General features: G+C 37.1%; 1 protein-coding gene across 2 annotated transcripts in view; it reads right to left on the reverse strand.

Annotated features, from left to right (window-relative positions):
- The window catches only part of LOC106085486 (CKLF-like MARVEL transmembrane domain-containing protein 4), a 73140-nt gene that overhangs the window by 11953 nt on the left and 37002 nt on the right, over positions 1–24185 (reverse strand). For both annotated transcript variants that reach the window (XM_059366759.1, XM_013249752.2), the window contains exon 2: positions 10273–10440. In XM_059366759.1, the coding sequence (XP_059222742.1) occupies positions 10273–10440 (168 nt within the window). The remainder of the gene's footprint in view (positions 1–10272; positions 10441–24185) is intronic.

Genomic DNA, 24185 nt, shown 5'->3' on the forward strand with positions numbered 1-24185 from the left:
GGTTCAAACTTCGAATCCGGTTGACTCCGCAGCCCTTGTTTCGTCAGGGGACGGGATCATGTGTACGTTGAAGCGCAAGACCACTGGTTGGCATATACCGAATAGACACTTGAGTGGGCGTAGACTGGTTCCCTTTAGGGTCTGCATATACATACATATAAGCAAATCGGATAGGCGCTTGCTCCCTACCATTTCCTTTTTATTTTGCCGGATTTTACAAATTTTTTGTTGCCGTCGCTATAAAACTTTACAGACAACCGGGGGAAGATGAGGACCATCAATCCCTATTGATTGTATTGAGAACATGAACGAGATCAGAATAGTAGTAAACGGGCTTTAGAACGATAAAGCAGTAGATGCCGATCAGTTGTCAGCTGAACAATTTAAGACCATGTGTCATAAGTTGATCACCTTTAAAACAAATGTTCAGCTGTTGGTAACCCCTCATAATGCTGGCGACATTTGTGAGGTACTGTGCCATTTGAAATATGGTATAGCAGCCATTTGAATCTTCTTCCCAAAGAGTTGGCCAAAACATTATATGCGAAATTTTGAGGAAACGGATAATCATTGCGCCTATTAGAGGCCCAAACGGTCAAATCTCGAGTTCAGTTTACATGGGCGCTATATCAGGTAAGCATGGGTGTTGAAAGTCATGACAAACACTACGTGTAAATTTCTTCCAAATTGGATAGTAATTACGCCCTCTAGAGACTCAAGAAGTCAAATCGGGGGATCACTTTATATGAGATCTATGTGAAGTTCATCAAGGCGTATGAGTTATGTGTAACATAAATCATCCGCCACATTAACCTAAATAACAAACCCAAAAGAGTCATTGTACTCTTGTCATATATTTTCATACAAACATTTTCTTGTCTTACAAGAACATTAAAATTTAATAATAAAAAAATCTACGGAATAGTAAAAGAAATTTAAATGTTATCATGCACAACTATTTTTTATTCATAAAATTCGATATGTCAACAATTATAGTCTTTGCTAAGTCAAATCGTTCATTTCGTCATGGTCCAATGATATTCGATGTTGCCGAACGCTGTTCCACATGACCGAATTAGGCTATTGTGATCATGAACTTTGTGCAAAAAATGGTGGTCTAAAATCAAGCAGCAGATGTGAATTAGCAACAACACATAACGTGGTGCAGTTAGCTTTGAATGAAAAATTGCTTAAAAAGACAATATTATATTGCTTAAAGAGGGAAAAGTTGCTAAAGTTTGTTATTTACAAACACAAAAATTTTTGTCACACCAATCCATAACCAATTATAAAAATTATCGCATCGAAGAACCAAAAATTAAACTGACTTATGTGATTTTTAAAAGACATTTGAAAAAAAAGAGTTTATATTATGTGCTGCTACATACCTTCAATAGCATGAGTTGAAAATCTATTTTTTTTAAGAATATAAGAAAATTAAATGAAATATTGCACGACTAATAGATTTGGTCCATGATCTTATCTTACCCTTTAAAAATTCTTTAGCACTTTTTTAAAATACTTGGCGTTAGGCCATTAGTTAAAAACTGTGGCATACTTTTAGGCACTCCGTGTTTCATTCATTTATTAGATTTTTTGTGTTGAAATTTCACACTTTAAAATATAACTCATTCATGGAATGACTTGAAAGTTTAAATGAAATTACTTCTAAAACAAATTGACTCACACAGATAACGACTGAGTGAAATAGCCATAATTTGTTTTATCAATCATGGAAAATTAATACGAAATCACACACGTAAAAATATTGAATTCCTTTTTGAAATATACCACAAATAAATCATAAAATTTTAACACATTTCGGCATATTACTTTGATTGTTGTGTTCTGCAAGCCCATGGAATGACTAATAAGGGGTCATGGCATGACGTTTTTAGTTTTTTTCTTTTAAGCTAAAACAAGGTGCTTCCCCTTCAACAATTTCTGTGAGTAAGCTTTGATACAATTACAGCCATATATGCCTTTATACAGTGATGAGCACTAACGTAAGGTACAAAGTATGAGTTGAAAATATTGAATCATGCCAAAAGAAATGCCCCATTCTTATCTGTCCGTGCGTCTACTGCAATCACCCTTCAATCTGTAGGAATGAAGTTATAGAACGGAATCGTGATTAAGTGTCTTAGTTCTTAAGTCCATTTCGCTTAAAGATTTTAAACCAAAAAAGAGATTTTGAGCCCGCCGAAAATTGCCACCGTTGAGCATAGGTTAGCCTATTCGCCTATGACGCCAAACGCATCATAAGAGAAGAATTATGTTGGCGATTTTTTGTACACTCTTATTTACCCACAAATCCCCTGTTCGTAATGGAATGTTCATGGGAATTTTAGTAAGGAGTTTACTAAATAATTACCCACAGATCTACTCTGAAGCACTCGATACCGATATTTCCCTGAAATACTTGACCTGTATACGGTCTTTCAGGCAGAAGTCTGTGCCATTACTATGGTCGTAAGTTAAATGCTGAGAAAGGGTTGAAGCCTTCGAAACTCAAGATTTATGTTGACTGTATGGCGGCGCTCAATGCCTTGATTAGGAGGACTATGACTTCGAAGTGTGTGTCGGAATGTTTAGAGTCTTTAAATAAACTCCAAGCTCATAACATTGCTTTGACTTAGGTTTCCGGACGCGATGGTATTCTGTACAATAAGAAGGCAGATAAATGTATCGGGAAGGGCTCGGCAAGGGCAAACGAAATAGTCGGCGGTGATGCATGCGTGCCATTTGTCAAACTATTGCAGAGGAAATGGCAAGTGGTAAGTCGCTGGTGAGGTGGGAATTTGAACTTGGATGCCAAATTTCCTGAACCATTTAACCTACCTTCGCCCCAAGAAGCACGCAGGAGTTGCAGTAACTGAGATCTACTATTTTTATTGTAGAAGCTGCCTTGATGAGAATGAGTAGAAAACGATCGAGCACTTGTTTTGTTCATACATACGTTTCTCGCCGTCCTTGGCATACATATATGGGTAGTCTCCTGAATTATATAAACAAAATGGGATTGTTTCGACAAGGGGAGCGATGAGTTCTTTACCGCGGTAATTTGTGCGTATACTTAGGTGAGCATCCATCAGTGCTATCCCAAATAGCGTATACATGTAAGAGTGTCGGATAAGCGTTTTATCCCAACTCTTTTCTTATATCTCCCTATCTCGTCCCTGGGTCTTATTCACATATTTTCTTTACTGACCCATCTACACTGTTTTTCTCACTAGGGCTTCACAATGGTTGACTGGTCCAATTTTACCTTTTAGTATAATAATTTTTTTCAGTGCATTTCAAATATTATCATTTAGTATGATCTTCCTCTTCAAAACGAACTTTTTATGAATTCAACCATTTCCTATTAACCCCCATTAACTTCTCACAATTATGCTTGTCACTGCTTATAGCTACATAAGTTAAGTTACAGTTAATGCAAAGTCGCAATTTTACAGTTGGCCGGCCAAGCATTTCGACTTTACAGAAAAAAAAAACAACACCAACCTACATAAGGTTCATACAAAATACACCTTCTCCTAGGTAAGTCCAACGGTGTTGCACTTGTTTTTTGAATTACTATTGTCATTCTCAAAAGCAACTTGAAACATTGGATGACAACGGAGGTGTAGTTAAACTCTCTTCTATCCTCACCGTCTATTGCACTCTGTTCGGAGTTGTTCATTGCAATGATTTGTGGTTTAATTTTTTTTAGATTTTGTTTGCCAAGTACATTTATTAATAACCGTCATGCATGCCCCCATGTTAACCGGTTTGAGAGCCGCTTTAATGAAACCCCACATTACTTGCTGTAAAAAAGAACAACAACAGCTTCTGGGCTAAATTGCCGTTTTAAGTGCAAGAAAATTCTTTTCAGTTTTTTTGACGCGTTGCTGATGGCCATTTCGTAGAGTAGCTCTTGGTTCTAGGTTACCTTTTTTTCCATGGAGTTGAGAAATATTTGAAGAAACCAGTTATTGAATTCTTAAGATTATTATCTACTAATTAAACTCTTGAAGTTAGGTTTGAGTTGTAATAGTTTTCATTGCTAGTTGGCTTAGCATATTGTCCTTGGATGACAGGTTTTTGGGTTGTTTAATATGCACTTTGGCACCTGTTTCGGCGATGTTATTGAACTAGCCTACTTATGTCTATAAGTTTAAGATTATTAAAATCGATGTTGAGCTGATATGTTTTTTTTTTTTCAAATGTACAATCGGTTAGTACGGCCACCGTAACGCAAAGGTTAGCTTGTCCGATGACGCTGAACCCAGGGCAAGAACATCAGCAAAACATTTTTCAGCGTTGGTTATCCCCTCCTAATGCTGGCGACATTTGTGAGGTACTATGCCATGTAAAAACTGCGTCCCAAAGAAATCCCTTATCATAGAGCTAAAACTTGGATCGGACAGTACTCATTGATATGTGAGAGGTTTGGCCCCGGTTCCTTAATGGAATGTTGATGGGCAAATTTCCATTTGCACAAACCGTTAGAATGTACGAATATATTCTTGTATTCCGCAATAATCATTATACGCGATTCCCATGTGTGCAGCCATATGGGCCATCGCATAGTGACCGGTTATAATTCCTGCAAAAGAACTTTGTGATAGAGAGGTGCTGGTGAGTCGTGATTTTCTCGTTAGTTGTGATCTTCTGATTTCACTCTCTTAGGTTAGGTTAGATTAGGTAAGAGTGACAGTCCTTTACGGACTCACTTAGACAATTGTAAGTCCGTTGCAATACCACAGTAGTCACAGACCAAGGCTTCTGGCGGGAATTGAACCCATGACCCCTGCACTGGTAATCTAAGAATGATATCAACTCAGCTACTGGGGCGCCCATGTCACGTTATTGAATTTTGATTTCACTAAAAAATAAAGTAGCTCACGCGTGATTTATGCGTGACATCACAACTCACGTGCACACCTCTATTCTGAGACCACTTATTAAAGGCCAGCAGTTTCATCGTCCTCTTTCGGTCGACAATAAGTCAAAGGTTTCTGGCAGTTTGGCTTTCTTGAACAGATTCCCCGATTCTCATTCGCCGCCACCTTCGCACTGGCCAACGCCCCTAATGTGTTCAGTGATACGTATGCAAGACTAGTGACTGGTTTGCTCGCAGCAAAGGAACCTGGCATTTTCATCCGCCTTCTTGTTGCTCGGAATAATATCGTATCATTAATTCAAGTTAGCGCTATGTCGAGGGCCCTGAGTTTATTCAGGGATTCTAAACACCCTGCCACGCACTTCGACTGTCCTCGACTTTCGTTAGAGTCCTCGGACTCAAGGCCTCATAGGCTGCCATACTGCCCACAAAAATTCTGAGTTTCGAAGGCTGTATATCCCTTTCCAGAATTTCATTCGCGGCTATTGTAGCAGTGTCACTGACATACCGAAGTTATTTGTCTCCAAGTAGACCCCCATATCCGTCCCTGACTCTACTTTGGAGCAATTTGTGAGGACCGAGATCTCATTATCTTCAAACACATCATTCGTGTCTCAACTCTTACGAAACGGTCTACGTCTGAGACCCTTCCCCGTCTACCCATCGCAACCATAGTATGCAGAAAAGAACAGCACCTGTACCCGTTCTCCATCTGCCGGCCCAGTTTCCTCGCTGTAAGCGAAACCTTGTTGGCACAGTTCCGTATATAGACCTCAATGGGTTGCATATCCAACATGGCTTCTAAACCGGTCTGTAGTGTGGATCTTAACGCTACAGAGATTCTGAATTAGGCTAGTCTCGTTAATGTCCTCGAACTCAAGGCCTTGTAGGCCGCCACACTGCCCACATAAATTATGAGTTTCGAAGGATGTAAATCCCTTTCCAGGATTTAATTTTCTGCTATTGTAGTTCCGCAGACCTCTGACTGTAAACCGTAATCTCGTCCTGCGGTGTCATTGACATTCCGAAGACATTTGTCTCGAAGTAGACCCCAAAATCCATCCCTGACTCTACTTTGAAGCAATCTGTGAAGACCGAGGTCTCATTATCTTCAAACATAGCATTCGTGTCTCAGTCCTTTCGAAACGGCCTAGGTCTGAGATCTTCTCCAGTCTACCCATCGCATCCATAGAAGGCAGAAAAGAACAGTACCCGTACCAGCAATACTTAGCACAGCTGTTGGAACTCATATCGAAACACTGTGCATAATTTCAAAATTTCCCTTCTAGACGCTCAAGAAGTCAAGACCACAGATATGACAGCTATATCTGGTTATGGACCGATTTAAACCATACTCAGCACAGTTGTTGGAAGTCATTATAAAACACCTTATGCAAAATTTCAGCCAAATCGGATCGCCAATATCCAAGATCGGTTCATATGGCAGCTACATCAAAACATGGGCCGATATAGCCAATTATAATCCCAACCGACCTACAATAATAAGAAGTAATTGGGCTAAATTTCAAGCGGCTAGCTTTACTCCTTCGAAACTTAGCGTGCATTCGACAGACAGACGGACGGTCGGACGGACATGGCTAGATCGAAATAAAATGTCATGACTATCAAGAATATATATACTTTATGGGGTCTTAAACGAATATTTCGAGGAGTTGCAAACATAATGACGAAATTAATATACCCCCATGCTATGGTAGAGGGTATAATTATATACAAGTGGTATAACTTCCATTTAACACGAGCTGAAATTTCATTCGATACGAAAGCGCACTAGACCGCGTATGCGGTAATTCGGCTCGGGTCTCACATATACCGTGTAAATCAACCACTTCCGACCGAACATCCTCCAGCAGGAGTAGAAGTTGCACTGCGCCTTTCGATTTATTTATTTATTTATTTCTCCACGTTCCTTTTCAGGACAGAATTGCAGCGAGGACTAGGCCTAGATATTTTGCCTTCTTCGGCAACAGCAAGATGGTCCATTCTAATGACATGAGTCCAAAATTCGGTATCTTATATCTTCTAGTTGGTCCTCAATCCATCTCGCTGATCGTTGAAAGAAATTTACCTCATCTCGGAAGTACGACCTCGTCCGCATATGCCTGGGTCGTGCACCTTGTTACCCCCCCAAGTCTGCTTAGTTAATCCTGCTGCTTAGCATACAATCCCTTCATGGGAAAATATTCGATGGGACCGCCGTGTGGTTCTTGACAGCGGCTATCGACTCTAGCTCTACATTGCTAAATGTTCACTTAATATCCATGAAGGCCTCCATTGCTTACTCCATCAGTTGGAGAGACGTCTCTCCTTCTTTGTGAAGGCCATCTCACCGACCCAACCCTGAGCCCCACTGAAGTGCTCAGTCCCTCCCTCAACTATAGGTCTATCAGTCTTTCCAGTGCTTTTAGCGAAAAACGATAACAGACTTATGGACCTTTAAACCTTCTCCATTTTGTGGTTTATTCTTTACACTTTGGCCATAAAGTCTACCCTAACCTCTGCCCTCGGTTTGTAGAACAATGCCGCTACATGCCGTTTATGGCGGAGTAACTCCAAGAGAATCCTACAGTATTGCCGAATTGATTACGTCCAGTCCTGCCGATTCAAATGGTCCATCCGATTTAAAAGTACGATAGGCCGACCACCAACGACAATGTCACCGATAAGATCTTCCGTAGATGCAGACCTTATGAATATTGCGATATCTTGATCGCTGGCCTCCTCCTAATTGCCTGGAAGCGCTTCTTCATCAGTAGTTCCACCGTCTGTTAGTACCATTACAATTCATCGATATAACATTACCCTCTACATTGCCTGCGGCTCGACGTTGAACGCGTGGGTTCGAATCTTGGGCAGAAAATCGAGAAACATTTTCAGCGGCGGTTATTTTTTCCTAATGTGCGGCGGTTATTTTTTACGACATTTGTGAGTTATTATGCCATGTTAAAACTTGTGCCCCAAGAGGTGTCGCAAAGTGGCACGTCGTTCGGACTCGGCTATAAAAAAGAGGTTCTTTATCATTGAGCTTAGAACTTGAATCGGACAGATTGCCCCTGTTCCTTTTTGGAATGTCTTGGGGCATTTTGCATTTGCAAAAAATACAAATCGAATCAGAATTATCTGGAACTTTGCACAATGACTTCTGCTTTAATTTTCAACCTCCAAAACGTATCGATTCACTTCCAAAACGTATCGATTTGCACAATCCTATACTACCTACAATATTTCCCGGCCCGGGATAGCTATGAACACCTCTCAGGCTGGAGCATTGGGATCCGATCTGAATGGTGTTCCGGTGTACCGGGCGCGTACACAGGTTGCGGATAATGCAAAATGCAAATTATGCCCATGAACATTCTACTAAGGAATAGGGGCAAACTTCTCACATATCAATGAGTGCAGTCCGATTCAAGTTTAAGCTCAATGAAAGTAAAGAAGTTTTATGTGGCATAGTACCTCACAAATGTTCCCAGCATTAGGAGGGGAAAACCACCGCTGAAAAATTTTCTGATGGTCTCGCCAGGATTCGAACCCAAGTGTTCAGCGTCATAGGCGGACATGCTAACCTCTGCGCTACGGTGGCCTCCGTAGCGGATAATGGAATGCTCAAAACGAAGTGGCTGCAACGTCATGCGGCACCGGCCTCTTTGGACCGCTCATATACAAGAGCTTGACGAGGATCGCCACCTGAGAATGTGGCTACAACATACAATATCTATGATATGAATTATCCAAATCGGTCCATAAGCTGATATAACTGCCAAATAAACCGAGTCCCTAGAAAGCCCAATTCTTATTTGATTTGACTTCTTGAGCACTACTGAAAACAATTCTTCTCCAAACATATTAAAACTTTTTTTGTTTGAGCAAAGATCTTGACAAGTGCGATCCATTGTAGAGGGTATATAAGATTCGGCACCTTTAATTCTTGTGTGTGTTATGGAATATTGTCGCGTTTAATCGTTTAAATGTTAAACATTGACAGTTATAATGTTTGTGTGAACCATAACCATAGCTATCTAGTGTACGTCAATTGCTTTAAAGCTAAGAAGTGCTACATGTAGTAGCACATCAATAACAAGCGAAGACTAACGTTTTGGCAAGAAAATATATTTGTTTAAAAATATTGTTAAAATATAAGCATAGACTAAAATTTATGGTAAACTACATTATTGTAAATGATTGTGCAATCAAGACTGCATGCTGGTATAAAATAATTTTGAAAAATATTTGGTTTTTTCTATCCAACAATATAAAACGTTTTCAAATACTCAATTTTAATCAGCAAGCTTGCGCAATGTTACAACATTGCGCAATGTTACAACACTTTTTTGTACTGGAAAGATTTCCCTAGGTTACTGTCTACAACCCTCGATAACAAGGCAAAACAAACGTTTTGTCATCGAAATGTATTTGTATTAAATTATTGTTTTTATGTAAGGGTTGGTTTGGTATTCTATTTGGCTTTTCGCCTGAGCAACTGTCAAACTACATATAAAAAACGTTTAAGCTAAGAACGTGGGAAATAAATTATTGCCTTTTTTGCACTATACGCTCAAAGAGAGCATTTAAAAACAATGAATCCTAGTGTAATATGAATATAGTTGAGTTAGTATTTGTACAGTTTCATGTAATTATGTTTAAAACAAATTTTGTTAAAGTTTTTCTCAACAATTACGAAAGCTGAACAGAATACTCTGTTTATGTACAAACTAAAATGTATGTTTAATTGCACTGCTTTGTTTTGTATTAATGATTGTGCGATCCAGAATGCATGCTGATTTAAAATTATAAAACATGTTTTTGGCAATTTGTTTTTGTTTCTGCTAACAAAATAAACATTTTAAAACAAAAATTAAATTAACCAGCATGCTGGCGCAATAAATAACGGAATAATTGCCTTGTTTTATTTTACTCTTTATATTTTGTACTGTATAGATTTCCAGGTAAAGTTGGTCTAGATAAGTTATCGATACCAGGTACATCCGTATCAATATAGGTTAGGTTAGGTTAGGAAAGAGTGGCAGTCCTTTACAGATTCACTTAGACAATTTTAAGTCCATTGTGATAACATAGTAGCGACAGACCAAGGCTACTGGCGGGTATTGAACCCACGACCCCTGCACTGGTAATCCAAGCATGTTACCAACTCGGCTACAGGGGCTCCCTAATATCGATATCGATATAACATTCAATAAAACGTGATTTCCATTGTATAATTCTAAAATAATTCTAAAACAGAGCCAATACCACATTTCATGCCTTTAATCGATTTGCACAATCATTCTATTTATGTCTTTATCATGAAGTTTATACATCGTTTATTGGAAATTAGATACGTTTAGTTATTTATTATGACTTACCGTAAATACCCAATTGATGGCAACATTCAAAGCTTCTCTAATGCCCAAGAAATAGGCAAAGATCCATAATAAGGTAGCAATAAATGAGACAACAGCAACGAAGAGGAAGAAGGCTGTGGCTGAAATGTAGGCAGGTGACGCGCAGGCCATGCAAATAATGCCCAGGAACTGTAAGAAAGGGAAAAAATAACAAAAATTAGTAAAAGTATGTGTCAAGTCTAACTTCAATCGTTATTTCTCACAGTTTTTTTCTTCCAGTGTAGACGGAAGTATATCTTTTTGGGATTCGATTTAAACCTAGTACCCCATTTAAAATGATTTGTATTAGAATAGCAAACGTTTTGATTAAGAAATAAAACTAAACCTGCTTTTCCTACAATGTGCTCCATATGTTCGTCATCATGACCATATTTGAATAATTGTAAATTGCAAACAATAAGTTGCCTCACGACAACTGTAGGCGGTGATGGTATTCGCATGATTCAAAGTACCATAAACAAGGTGTTTTCGAAAAATGTGATGTAGGTGTTTGAACCAACACCGAATGTATTGGTGGCACAGTAATAGCGCATACATATGAATATAAATTTTATAACCAAAATGACAATGACCAAACTGTTATAAAAATAAATAACTACGTCTTCAACTTGACATTTATGACAAATCAAATGTACAATTTTTTTTTTCAAATCTCATTCATAAATGAAAACATCTGTACTTAGCCAATCTGAAAACCGGTACAATCAATCTCTGTTCGCTTGGATGCATTTTTTCTAAATTTTAAATTCTTAACGCTTATTTTTTTTTGATTTTTTCTATTAAGCATTTTGTTAAAAATCTTGTTTTGTTATTATTTTGCATTGAATGAAAATGAAAATAAACAAAAACACACATTAAAAATCGCTGAGCTCATCTGCTGACATAAACAATGCGGGAGCATAGAAAAAATACCTCGGAACGTCTGTCCCTCTGTCAACCTGTCTGTCCATGTACCAAGCCGCAACACATGTGTATTGAAACCTAATTTCTGTTCGCTTATTGTTAACACGCTAAGAAACCAGTTTTTGCGTTATATACTAAAATTTATGTGAGTAAACAATTGTTTAGCACTTTTTGTTTCAGATACAAAAATAAAATCTCTAGAATTTCTGACTTCTTTCGTGGGTACAGTAGAGGGTAATTAAATAGCAAAACTGTAGTTTATATAAAATGGTATAATCTTACATGAATGTCAACGTGGCGTGGAGGTTAGCATGTCCGCCTATGATGGTGAAAGCCAGGGTTGGAGTTTTTTTGCGAACAGCAGAAACGTTTTCAGCGGTGGCAATCCTTCCCTAGTGCTGGCGGCATTTGTGAGGTACTATGCCATTTTTTCGAGACATAGCACCCACGTAAAAACTTCTCCTCAAAAAGGTGTCACCTTGCCTCACGCTGTTCGAAGTCAGCTATAACAAGTAAGAGCGTGCTAAGTTCGGCCGGGCCGAATCTTATATACCTTCCACCATGGATCGCATTTGTCGAGTTCTATACGTGGTATCTCTTTTTAGGCAAACAAAGAATATTGAATAAGAACTGTTATGCTATTGGAGCTATATCAAGTTATAGTCCGATTTGGACCATAAATAAATACTGAACATTGTAGAAGTCATTGTGTAATATTTCAGTTCATTCGGATAAGAATTGCGCCTTGTAGGGGCTCAAGAAGCAAAATCGGGAGATAGGTTTATATGGGAGCTGTATCAAGCTAATGATCGATTCAGACCATATTAGACACACAAGGTCATGAGAGAAGCCGTTGTACAAAATTTCGGCCAAATCGGATAAGAATTGCGCCCTCTAGAGGCTCAAGAAGTCAAGATCCCAGATCGGTTTATATGGCAGCTATATCAGGTTCCATACCGATTTACGCCATACTTAGCACAGTTATTGGAAGTCATAATAAAACACCTCATGGAAGATTTCAGCCTAATTGGATGAGAATTGCGCGCTCTATTGGCTCAAGAAGTCAAGATCCAAGATCGGTTTATATGACAGCTATACCAGATTATGAACCTATTTGAATCATACTTAGCGCAGTTGTTGGACCAAAACACTACGTGCAAGACATCATTTAAATCGGACTAGAATTGCGCCCTCAAAATGCTCAAGGAAGTCAAGACCCAAGATTTGTTTATATGGCAGCTATATCAAAACATGGACCGATTTGGCCTATTTACAATACCAACCGACCTACACTAATAAAAAGCATTTGTGCAAAATTTCAAGCGGCTAGCTTTACTCCTTCGATTGCTAGCGTGCTTTCGACAGACAAGCGGACGTACGGTCAAGAATATTTTGGGTTGCCCAAAAAGTAATTGCAGATTTTTTTAAAAGAAAGTAAATTCATTTTTAATAAAACTTAGAATGAACTTTAATCAAATATACTTTTTTTACACTTTTTTTTTCTAAAGCAAGCTAAAAGTAACAGCTGATAACTGACAGAAGAAAGAATGCAATTACAGAGTCACAAGCTGTGAAAAAATTTGTCAATTTGTCATTTGGGCAATCCAATATACACTTTATGGGATCTCAGACGCATATTTCGAGGTGTTACAAACAGAAGTATACCCCAATCCTATGGTGGAGGGTATAAAAATTAGATCTTGACTTGGTTTCCCGGACACGATGGTGCCCTGGGTATAGAGTACGAATCTGACACGAAATTTTTGGGTAACTATTGCGAAGAGGCCACCGTGGAGCAGAGTTTTGCATGTCCGCCTATGATGCCGAAAGCCGGGGTTCAAATACAAGTTTATCCCCTCCTATGCTGGCGACATCTGTGAGGTACTATGCCATGTAATAAAATTTCGGGGGACCGCCCCATCTCATATAGACAGACAGACAAATTGACAATATGGGTAATCCAATAAGAAGGTTTGGGGAGAGGAGTTAAAATCTGACATCCACATTTGTAGTAATGTGATGGGAACCACATTTTTATTGTTGAAGCGAGCGACGTGGTGCGAATACGGTACTTAATTTTTCGATATTTGAAGGGGAGAGGATTATCCCCCTTACACTAATTTTCAAAAACGTCAGATCTTGGAGATGGCTGGTGCAATTCAAGCGAAATTTTGTTTACACTATTATAGTAGCCTAAAAACAAATATTTTAGATAAAAATTTGGGGTGAGATACCTGGAGGGACCGCCCCAAACCCACAAAAGAAATATATAGACCTGTCATACCAATATGGGACTCCAATGAAAGGCATTTGAAAATAAAAAACGAATCTGGTATTCAATTTCGAGGTTATGTGTTTGGGGGTCACCCCACCTCCAAAACCCCCCGAACATATTTACCGAGTATGGCAATATGGGGCTCAAATCAAAGATATTCAACCTTGGTTCCTAGTGCCCCACTCCTATAATACCCCCCAATAGGACTTATTTACTTACCATGGCTATATAGCGCTCAAATAAAAGGCAATATGTGGCTCAAAAAGCAGAACACGTCCCTTATATATTTTCTTTGAGTATCTGGCTGGGTGTTCGGAAGTAGAGCACGAATTTGATATCCACATTCGAAGTAAAATGCTCCCACCCCAAAACTCTTCAAAACATGACTTGTTTGCCTACCATGGCAATATAGGTCTCATATAAAAGGTATAAAAGAGCTAAACCATCGAAATATACTTTACTTTTTCATTACATTATCAAGACATCTCTATTGGTTTTTATCTTAAAAATTTTTCAATCTGAATTTTCGTTTTCAGAACATTTTATTTTTCCCATATTTTCGGATTTTTACTAGTTTTTTTCGATTCTATCCCAGAAAGTCATGTCAACAGGTTATTTTCAAATGTGATGTCCTGTTACGAGTTGCAACATTTCTATTTTGAATTTAAGCATCTACAAACTTTTCTGTTTTCATCCGCATTTATTTTTAACAATGTGCTATCTAATTTCCCTCAAATGTACTTTTATATCAGTTTGTCTATCTTTCGTATACACTGTTGTTTACTTGTGAATGTGTATTGTTGTTGGCATGAATGGTGTTAAAGTTTACGTCACACCTGTTGCACTGCAAAATAATTCAACGGTGTGTTCATATCAGCCGTTTGTTGTTGGATTTGCGAGTTTTATCTCTCTGTCTACAAAACAACAAACGCAGACACCTCAACACAACCACCTGAGAAAGAAACTTGTTTAGCTTTATTGTATCGCTCTTTTTGTTTGCATCTTCTATTATTACCACTGCGTTTTGTGCTTTTTTAAGATTTTATTAAGATGACAAAAAAAAAAAAATTAACAAATTCTCTGTAGTAACAGACACAAAAATGCTTAGAGGCAACATATGGTGCAGTCTGGCAGGTACACACACTATTTTGTCGCATGCATTTAAAAATAATAAATCGACACAGAGCAAGCAAGACGCCAAAGAACCACATCCGTTGAAAATATTCTTGGGCGAATTTAGATTTTTTATTTGCTCAACCCACAATTGTGTGATTATTCTGTGGAAAGCAAAAAATAAAGTTTAAAATTGTGGCTTTCCTTCAAATGCTGGCAGGCAGCTGCATTTTTTTGAGAAGAAAACAAACAAAAATGGTAATGCATAACTTCTGTAGCTGGTTGGATTTGCATAATGTTGATTATCCCAATCGTCAATGGCACATTTTAGAGAATTATTTTATTGACGTCAAGTATGCGTATGTATGTCAATTAATAAAACAAACTATAAAAGAAATTAACAGCTCTTTTGGAATATACATATGTACCTGCATGAAGCTTATACCTACCTACCTACTTGTAGAAACGTTTTTGCTATAAATTAGAGGAAATCCAATATCAACAAAACTTTCTGTGATAATCAAATTTAGAACAACTTGTTAAGCCAATTAAGACGAAGTTTGTTACTAACAAAGTTCGCCCGGGACCTTGAGGAACCACCATAATGGTGGGAAATAAATTCGGCGTATGGATTCCAGGGATAAGCGAAGAGGAAATGCTTTAAGAGAGGATTGTATGTTAATGGACCTCCTTGTTCGTTCGAATTTGATGATTTAATAATTTGGAACAGAGGGACGAGGGGGACGAACCTCAAAACGATGAAGAATATACATACATATGTTGGTATATACATCGATACTTTAATGGTTCTCAGATCGATATCTCCCTCCCTCCTATGATGGTGAGAATAATAAGGTAATTATCACATTTTTCGTTATTCCGTTTGTAACACCTCGAAATATGCATCTGAGACCCCATAAAGTATATATATTCTTGTCCGTCATGACATTTTTAGTCGATCTAGCCAAGTCCGTCCGTCTGTTCGTCCGGCCGTCTGTCTGTCGAAAGCATCCTAACTTTCGAAGTAGTAAAGCTAGGCGCTTGAAATTTTGCACAAATACTTCTTATTAGTGTAGGTCGGTTGGGGATTGTAAATGAGCCAAATCGGTACATGTTTTGATGTAGCTGTCATATAAAGCGATTTTTTGTCTTGACTTCTAGACCTTCTAGAGGGCACAATTCTTATCCGATTTGGCTGAAATTTTTCATGAAGTGTTCTGGTATGACTCTTAACAACTGCGCTGAGTATAAATCAGTCCATAACCTGATATAGCCACCATATAAACCGATTTTGGGTCTTGACTTCTTGAGGTTCTAGAGGGCGCAATTCTTATACGATTGGAAATTTTACACTTCCGACAACTGTGCTAAGTATGGTCTAAATCGGTTGATAATCGGATATAGCTGCCATATAAACCGACCTTTGGTCTTGACTTCTAGAGCTTCTAGAGGGCGCAATTCTTATCCGATGCATGAAGTGTTCTGGTATGACTCTCAATAACTGTCCTAAGTATGCTCTACATTAGTCCATAACCTAATATAGCCGCCATATAAACCGATCTCCCGATTAGACTTCTTGAGCCTCTAGAGGGTGCAATTCCTATCCGAATTGGTTGAAATTTTGCGTGACGAGTTTTGTTATAACTGGATCTTTACTTTTTGAGCTTCTAGAGGGCGTAGTTTTTATCCGATTTGGTCGAAATTTTACATGACGTGTTTTTATTTTATAATAGACTTATAAACCTCTTTTTAATGGTTTATTCACTTCACGATCTTCAATCCAAGTTATTTAAATTTTTCTACCGACCACCGTGGGATAGGGGGTATATTCATTTAGTCATACCGTTTGCAACACATCGAAATATCAATTTCCGACCCTACAAAGTTTATATATTTCGGATTGTCGTAATATTCTAAGACAATTTAACGATGTCCGTGAGTCTGTTCGTCCGTCTGTTGTAATCACTCTAAAGTCTTCAAAAAATGAGATATTGTGCTGAAATTTGGCACAAATACGTCTAGGTTAAGTTCTTGAAGGGGCCATATCGGACCATATTTGGATATAGCTGCTATATAGACCGATCTGCCGATAAAGGGTCAAATGCCCAAAAATGCATTATTTTTTATCCGATGGCTTATTTTTTTAAAACAATGGCTTATTTTAAGCCTACCTACATCTGACCTGAATATGGTTCAGATCGTACTGTATTTAGATATAACTGCCATATAGACCGATTTCCCGATGAAGGGTCTAATGCCCATATAAGCTTTATTTATTACCCGATGTCGCTGAAATTTTGAAACAATGGCTTATTTTAAGCCTACCGACATCTGACTTAAATATGGTTCAGATCGGACTATATTTAGATATAGCTGCCATATAGACTGATCTCCCGATCGCCCATAAAAGCCCATAAAAGCTTTATTTTTTATCCGATTTCGCTGAAATTTGATAAAGCTGCCATATAGACCGATTTCCCGATCGCCCATAAAAGCCCATAAAAGCTTTATTTTTTATCCGATTTCGCTGAAATTTGAAACAGTGAGTAGCTTAAGGCCTCCCAACATCGGACCGAAATATAGTTCAGATCGTTCAGACTATAATTAGATATAGCTGCCATATAGACCGATCTCCCGATATAGGATCTGAAGTCCATAAAAGCTTTATTTTTTATCCGATTTCGCTGAAATTTGAAACAGTGAGTAGGTAGAGGCCTCCCAATATCCGACCGTAATATGGTTCTGATCGGACTATATTTAGATATAGCTGTCATATAGACCGATCTGCCGATAAGGGGGCTGAAGCCCATAAAAGCTTTATTTTTTACCCGATTTCGCTGAAATTTGAAACAGTGAGTTTTTCTGAGCGTCCCGATATCCGACCTTAATATGGTTCAGATCGGTTTGTATTTGGATATAGCTGGCAAAAAGACCAATATTTTTCAAAAGTGACTTATATTTATTAGACCACTCAATGTCCGTGCCGAATTTGGTTGCATAAGTTATCCAATTTTCACCGGATTGAGATGAAAGGGGTTTTACATATATACCCGAGGTATATATGTAAAACCGGCATCGCCGGATTTAATGCCTTTTTAGTAGTTTTATTTATTCTTTTTTTTAATTAAATGTAGTTTCACTTTTTTACGTGTTATTTTTGTCTCTGCAATATCATTAGTCATAATAGTCTCCATATATGAGTTTCATATTTAAAACGATCAAATCGTTGTCGTTTCACTTTTAATTTGCCCAAATTTTTGGAATTAGGTAAAAAAGTATAATAAGCAGAAAAAATTCAGGTAAAAGTTAAGAATTTATAATCATTGTTTGAACATTGGAGCCAAAAACAGCAAACACAAAGCAACAAAGTTCATAAATTGTTTTCTAAAGAATTTGCATAATTTACAAATATTGTAGTATTTGTTTGTTTAAGTTGATATCACTTTAGTTGTTTGAACTGAGCGGAGCTGAGCTGAGCTGAGCTTCGGCTCTGTGAGTGTTGGTGAGTAAATGTTATGACTGGATATCACTCTCGTCATTATATGTGGGGGACTTAGATGAACCTTAGATTAGTTGTGTGTGTCATTGTACATATTGCTCGCATGCGATTCGAACGATTAAGGTTTGGCTATTTAAATGTGCGTTTCCCCTTTACTTATGTTTGTAGATGTATGTATATATGTATACATATGTGTGTTCGTTTGTCAATTAAGCTGAAACTGAACTGAAACTATTCAAATTTTTCAAATTCTTATGTATTTTTGAGGTTTCTTAATTTTATGTTGCTTAGTTTTTGTTGTTGGTTTCTTAAAAGAATTCCTATACATGCCGCCACAAAGAGTATTCGATATATATTTTTTTTTTCATTTGAATACATTTCATACCCTTCTAAAGCCGCCATAAAAAATAGTTGTCATATAACATCAACCTTGTTTGGCTTTGCTTATTTTCTTGGTGTTAACTTTTGTTTGGACTGCGAATTTTGCGGTTGAAATTTTTCTTTGTCGAGGTGTTTGAATTTTATGATGATTTTGAAAAGAATTTTGAATCATTAATAACACATTGTTGTCCAAAAATGGTAACCGCTGTGGGTGCTTATAAGTTTTATTTAACTTTATAACTTTGTAATAAATGAAAAGATGATATTTATTAAGACATTTGAACATTCTTTCTGGTTTTCGGTTGTCAATTTAATTATACTGGAATTTGTTTAAATTGTTGATACCCATCACCATAGAATAGGGCGTATATTCATTTAGTCATACCGTTTGCAACACTTCGAATTGTCAATTTCCGAGCCTGCGAAGTATATATGTACATTAGGGCGGGTTGATTTGTATGGATGAAAAAAAAAGGTTTAGTCCGATTTGGACCATAAATGAATGCTGAATGTTGTAGAAGTCATTGTGTAATATTTCAGTTCATTCGGAAAATAATTGCGCCTTGTAGGGGCTCAAGAAGAAAAATCGGGAGATAGATTTATATGGGAGCTGTATCAAGCTATTGATCGATTCAGACCATGTTAGACACGTATGTTGAAAGTCATAGGAGAACCCGTTGTATAAAATGTCAGCCAAATCGGATGAGAATTTCGACAGACGGACGGACATGACCGGATCGACTTAAAAATACATGACGATCAAGAATATAAATACGTTATGGGGTCTCAGGCGCATATTTCGAGGTGTTACAAACAGAATGACGAAGTTTGAACACCCCCATCCTATAGTGGAGGGTATAAAAATAAAATCGTAATACGCGCCTCTCGACTTCAACATTGGTTTCTTGTTGTTTCGAAATTCGATGTTTAATATTCTTGTGATCAAAGTACAGGTCGCATTTGTTGCTCGATTATCGTAAAATTTTGCACAAATCGAAGACGAAGGCTATTGATTTTGGCCTTTTGATGCTCTAGTAGCCATAATTTTGGCCCGATCCTTTCAAAGTTTTGCACAAGACGTTCTATTTACTGTTTCAACATGTGTGTATAATTTTATGAAAATCGGATCAGTTTTAGATATAGCTCCCATATATATCTTTCATCCGATATGAAATTTTTAGGCTCTAGTAGCCATAAATTTGGAAGCTATATCTAAAAATGCACCGATTTTGATAAAATTATGCTCACATGTTGGGACATTAAATAGAAGGTCTTGTGCAAAATTTAAAAAAAAAAATTCGGTCTAAAATTATGGCTACCACAGCCTTAAAAGGCCATATCGGACGAAAGATATATATGGGAGCTATATCCAGATCTGAACCGACTTTGTTCAAATACAATATCGTTCCTCCTTGGACCAAAAAAGTGTTTTATGCAAAATTTTACAATAATCGAACAACAAACGCGACCTGTAGAACAGGAAACAAATTTTGAAGACGAGAGGCGTGGATTAAGATTTTATTTTAGATACATGGTTTCTTCGGAGAAATTTCTTAGAATTGTATATACGATTTATGATTGCAATACATTTAAAAAAAATTGACCCGGCCTAATTTACACACATATATTCTTGATCACAGTATAATTCTAAGACGATTTAACGATATCAGTGAGTCTGTCCGTTCGTCTGTGTTGTTCCCGATACAGCTTTCAAAAATTGAGATATTGAGTAGAAATTTTGCACAGATCCATATTTCTTTAATACGCAGGTTCTTTAACGGGCCAAATCGGATCATATTTGGATATAGCTGTCATATAGTCCTATTTTCCGATTAAGGGTCTTAAGCCCATAAAAGTCACTTTTATTACTCGATTTTGCTCAAATTTGGAACATCGAGTTGCAGTAAGACACCCGATATACAAACGGAGTATGGTCCAGACTGGATCATATTTGGATGTAGCTGCCATATAAACCGATCTGCGGATTTAGGGACTTAAGCAAATAAAAGCATTTATTATCCGACTTCGCTGAAATTTCGAACAATATATTGAACTAGGCCACTCAATATTTAAACCGAGTATGGTTCACAGAAGACATTATTTGGATATACAATAGCTGCCGTTTAGTCCGATCTGGAAAATTAGGGTCTTACGCAAAAAAAGGCTTAATTTGTTAACCGATTTCTAAGAAATATGTAGCTATAACTTGTTTATGGCTTCTCGGTACCTGAACCAAATATATTCTAGATCGACTCAATATGGATATAGAAGAGTTATAAGAAAATATGATAATAAATTTACTCATTCAAAGTTTACTCATGTAGTTTATTTTTTTCTAGTTTTAGTCATAGTCATTTACAGATAATTTTATTATTAAATTTCTGCTAACCAGAATTTACAAACAAGCCTAGGCGAATTTAAAAAGGTGGTCTCACGCGAACAGCTGCTAACAACCGGCCAAGTTTGTCGGTATTAAGATGACAGACTTTTGTTTGTATTCTCATTGTTGTTATCTTCTTTCTCGCACATTCTCTGCTCATGTACGTACACGTATACACACACTCACACAAATTTCTTTGTGTGTGTTGGCAAAACGTCGATCAGCTTGATGACAACATGGCGGATTGCACCATATGATTTGTAGTTGTTGTACAAATGAGGCCACCTTTAATTGTTTCGCCATACAAACAAGCCTAGTGTGGTTCAAAATTGCGAAATTTTCAAAATCCTTCTGTAACTGTGAAATGGATAAAGACATTGAACATTTTTTATGGACAATTTTAGTCACTAAAGGGATAGACTTTGGTCAAAAAACAAGAGCTAAACTTTGTATTACTTGCCAAAACTATGTATTGCTTGCCGATTAGATATGTTTGTGAAGATATCTTATGCTGATTTCGATTCTGCAAAAAAAATGTTAACTCTAATGTAATACTTATACGGGATAACATTGGAAACTTTTTCATATGTCATATGTTGTTACTTCGACCAAATAATACGATAAATGACGAGAATTATCAAAAATTTAAAAAAAAAAATGATGTGTCGGCTAATTGCTTTCCGCAACCTTATTGAGGGAATGCAGGATTCACCAATAAATGTTTACCTCACTTGCCGAAAACAAAAAGTGGAAATGTCAAAATGTACCGATTTAAATTGACACAAATAAGAGAAAACGTAAACAAAAATTGAATGGAAACAGAGGGAAAATCGACCTCCTTAATTGACATCGCTTTCCGTAATCTCAATATTGAGTTACGAGTCTATATGAGTCCATATGGCCTCCATAATGATTAATTAAAGATGCATATTTTCCCACAATTTCCCACAATAGCGTTTTAACTTTCCTTTGTTTTGATTATCCATACCTATAAATATAGAACTATACAGAGTAAAGGTTTCAAAATACACCCAAAGTGCCCTAAGTAATCATGATTATACACGTTCTTATCATACCTTTGTTCATATATACAGGTATGCTAATCTTATCTCTCCGATATCATTTGCAGCAAACATATGCACTCGAACCATTTTTTTTGCTGTTCAATTATTAACATATTATTACTTGAGGCGATAAAACCAAATCACACATTAATGAATCATACAACTGACCGGGGGGAAGTACTTCGTAGAGTACTACAAAGGCCAAACCAGAAGCAGCGCGTTGTGCTTTGTTGGAAAATGCAACTCTGCAAACCTTTAAACACTACTGGACGTACGGCAACACAGAATGACTCTCGATTTCAGTTGTCAAAGTTGAAAATTCTTTAATTTATGCGTGTTGCTTTTGTGGAATTTCTTTGCAGAGTTGCATTTCTGTTTTGGCCTTAACAAATTAGTAAATTTTTCATGTCAATTATCCAAAATTACTGTTTATTAGTTAATATGAAAAGTATCATCATTATGGAATGATTCATTCAAATCCCTTGAAAGCAAATTTTCATTAACAATAATAAGTCTAAATAACTGCTCATATTATGCAAGTTTTGCATAATTTTTTTGGTTTAAACAATTGCCGACAGTTTGAAATGTAGATGTGTGTGGATAAGCAAAATCTATTTAAACTTTCATATTTGCAAATATGAAAAATTTGTTTTGCTATGAATCATTTGAAACCATTTATAACCATTTACTATAAACAAATAGAAATATGGTAAAATACTTGTGTTTGTAAACAATTAATTTTGTGGCCACTCAAAGTAATGAAATGTGCAAACGGAAGTGATTTTTAAATGAATTACTGTAAAAGCACTTTTCAAATGCTATTTGTTTTGAGTTTTTATTCTAGTTTTAAATTTTGTCCATCTATGGGGAACTTGCTTAGCTTATGAGAAACCATTTGACTTTGACAATGACAACTGTTGAAAGCGAAACTGTATTTTGTATTTTCCTCCAAATAGTCAAGTTACTCGATATTTATGGTTAGAAGGTGCGGCAAGTCAATCGATTATGGGCTTTTGTATATTAGGTTGTATTGCTAATAATACGAGAGAATTATATAAAAAATAATAATCTAAAACAAATCAAAGTTTTCCACATAAATGTATGCAGTTATTAAGAATTTTTAAATGTGCCAAACCTGTATCACTTTTCAAAATGGGAAATAGGCTGATCTAATATCTCTTTTAATATAAGTGATAATCTCTTTTTATTTTTTATCGATTATTCGTCATCGATGTTAGATATGAGGGATATCCGGTAACTTTTCAGAGTGTCTTAAACTTGACAAAGCCCAGGTCAATCTTGGCGTCTTCCTCAACCCAGTTATAGACACTTAACTCTACGAGGAGTCAACTGGGCTAGCTGTATTTAACAACCGTTAAAAACAGTGAACTTGCGTGTGCCATATTTTTATAGTCCTTAGAGCACCACATGGCTGAATAATAACAAAGCGCCAGAAGCCGATGGTTTACCCGGTGAACCATGAAATATCAAAGGACACTTGCTGATAAAGCGTATAACTGATTTTACAAATTCCATATTTTTTTAAGGACATTTCATTAAAGGTGGCCCGGCTTAATAACACCACGGCAGCAGGAACCGATGGTTTACCAGCTGAACAATGATAAGGCGGCATGGTAATAGGAAATATAACTGACTTTTCAAGTGTAGTTTAGAACATTCTATTAAAGCAGACCCCGCTAGAATACAACAAGGCAGCAGGAATCGATGGGCTACCAACTGAACAATAACAAGGAAAAAGGCATAAGTTCGGCCGGGCCGAACTTTGGATACCCATCACCTCGGGTATATATGTTAACCATCTTTCGTCATAATCCGGTGAAAAATGCATTATTTATGCACCGATAACAGCTATTTCCAAATATGGTCCGTTATGGACCAAATTCGGCACGGACATTAAATGGTCTAAGAAATACAAGTCACTGTTTAATACAAATGTAAACCGATCTGAACCACATAGAATGTCGAAATGTCTAACATAAGTCACTGTGACAAATTTCAGCGAAATCGGATATCGCCTTTTATGGGGCCAAGATTTTAAATTGAGAGATCAGACTATATGGCAGCTATACCGATCTGTCTATATGAAGGCTATATCAAGATATAGTCCGATATAGCCGATCTTCGAACTTGAGCTGCCTTTCAACAGATGGACAGACGGACGGACATGGCTAGATCGTCTCAGATTTTTACGACAATCAAGAATATATATATAAGAGAAATGGATATGTCGATGTTCTT

This window comes from Stomoxys calcitrans, chromosome 4 (assembly GCF_963082655.1).
Source record: "Stomoxys calcitrans chromosome 4, idStoCalc2.1, whole genome shotgun sequence".
Classification (NCBI taxonomy): Eukaryota; Metazoa; Arthropoda; class Insecta; order Diptera; family Muscidae; genus Stomoxys; species Stomoxys calcitrans.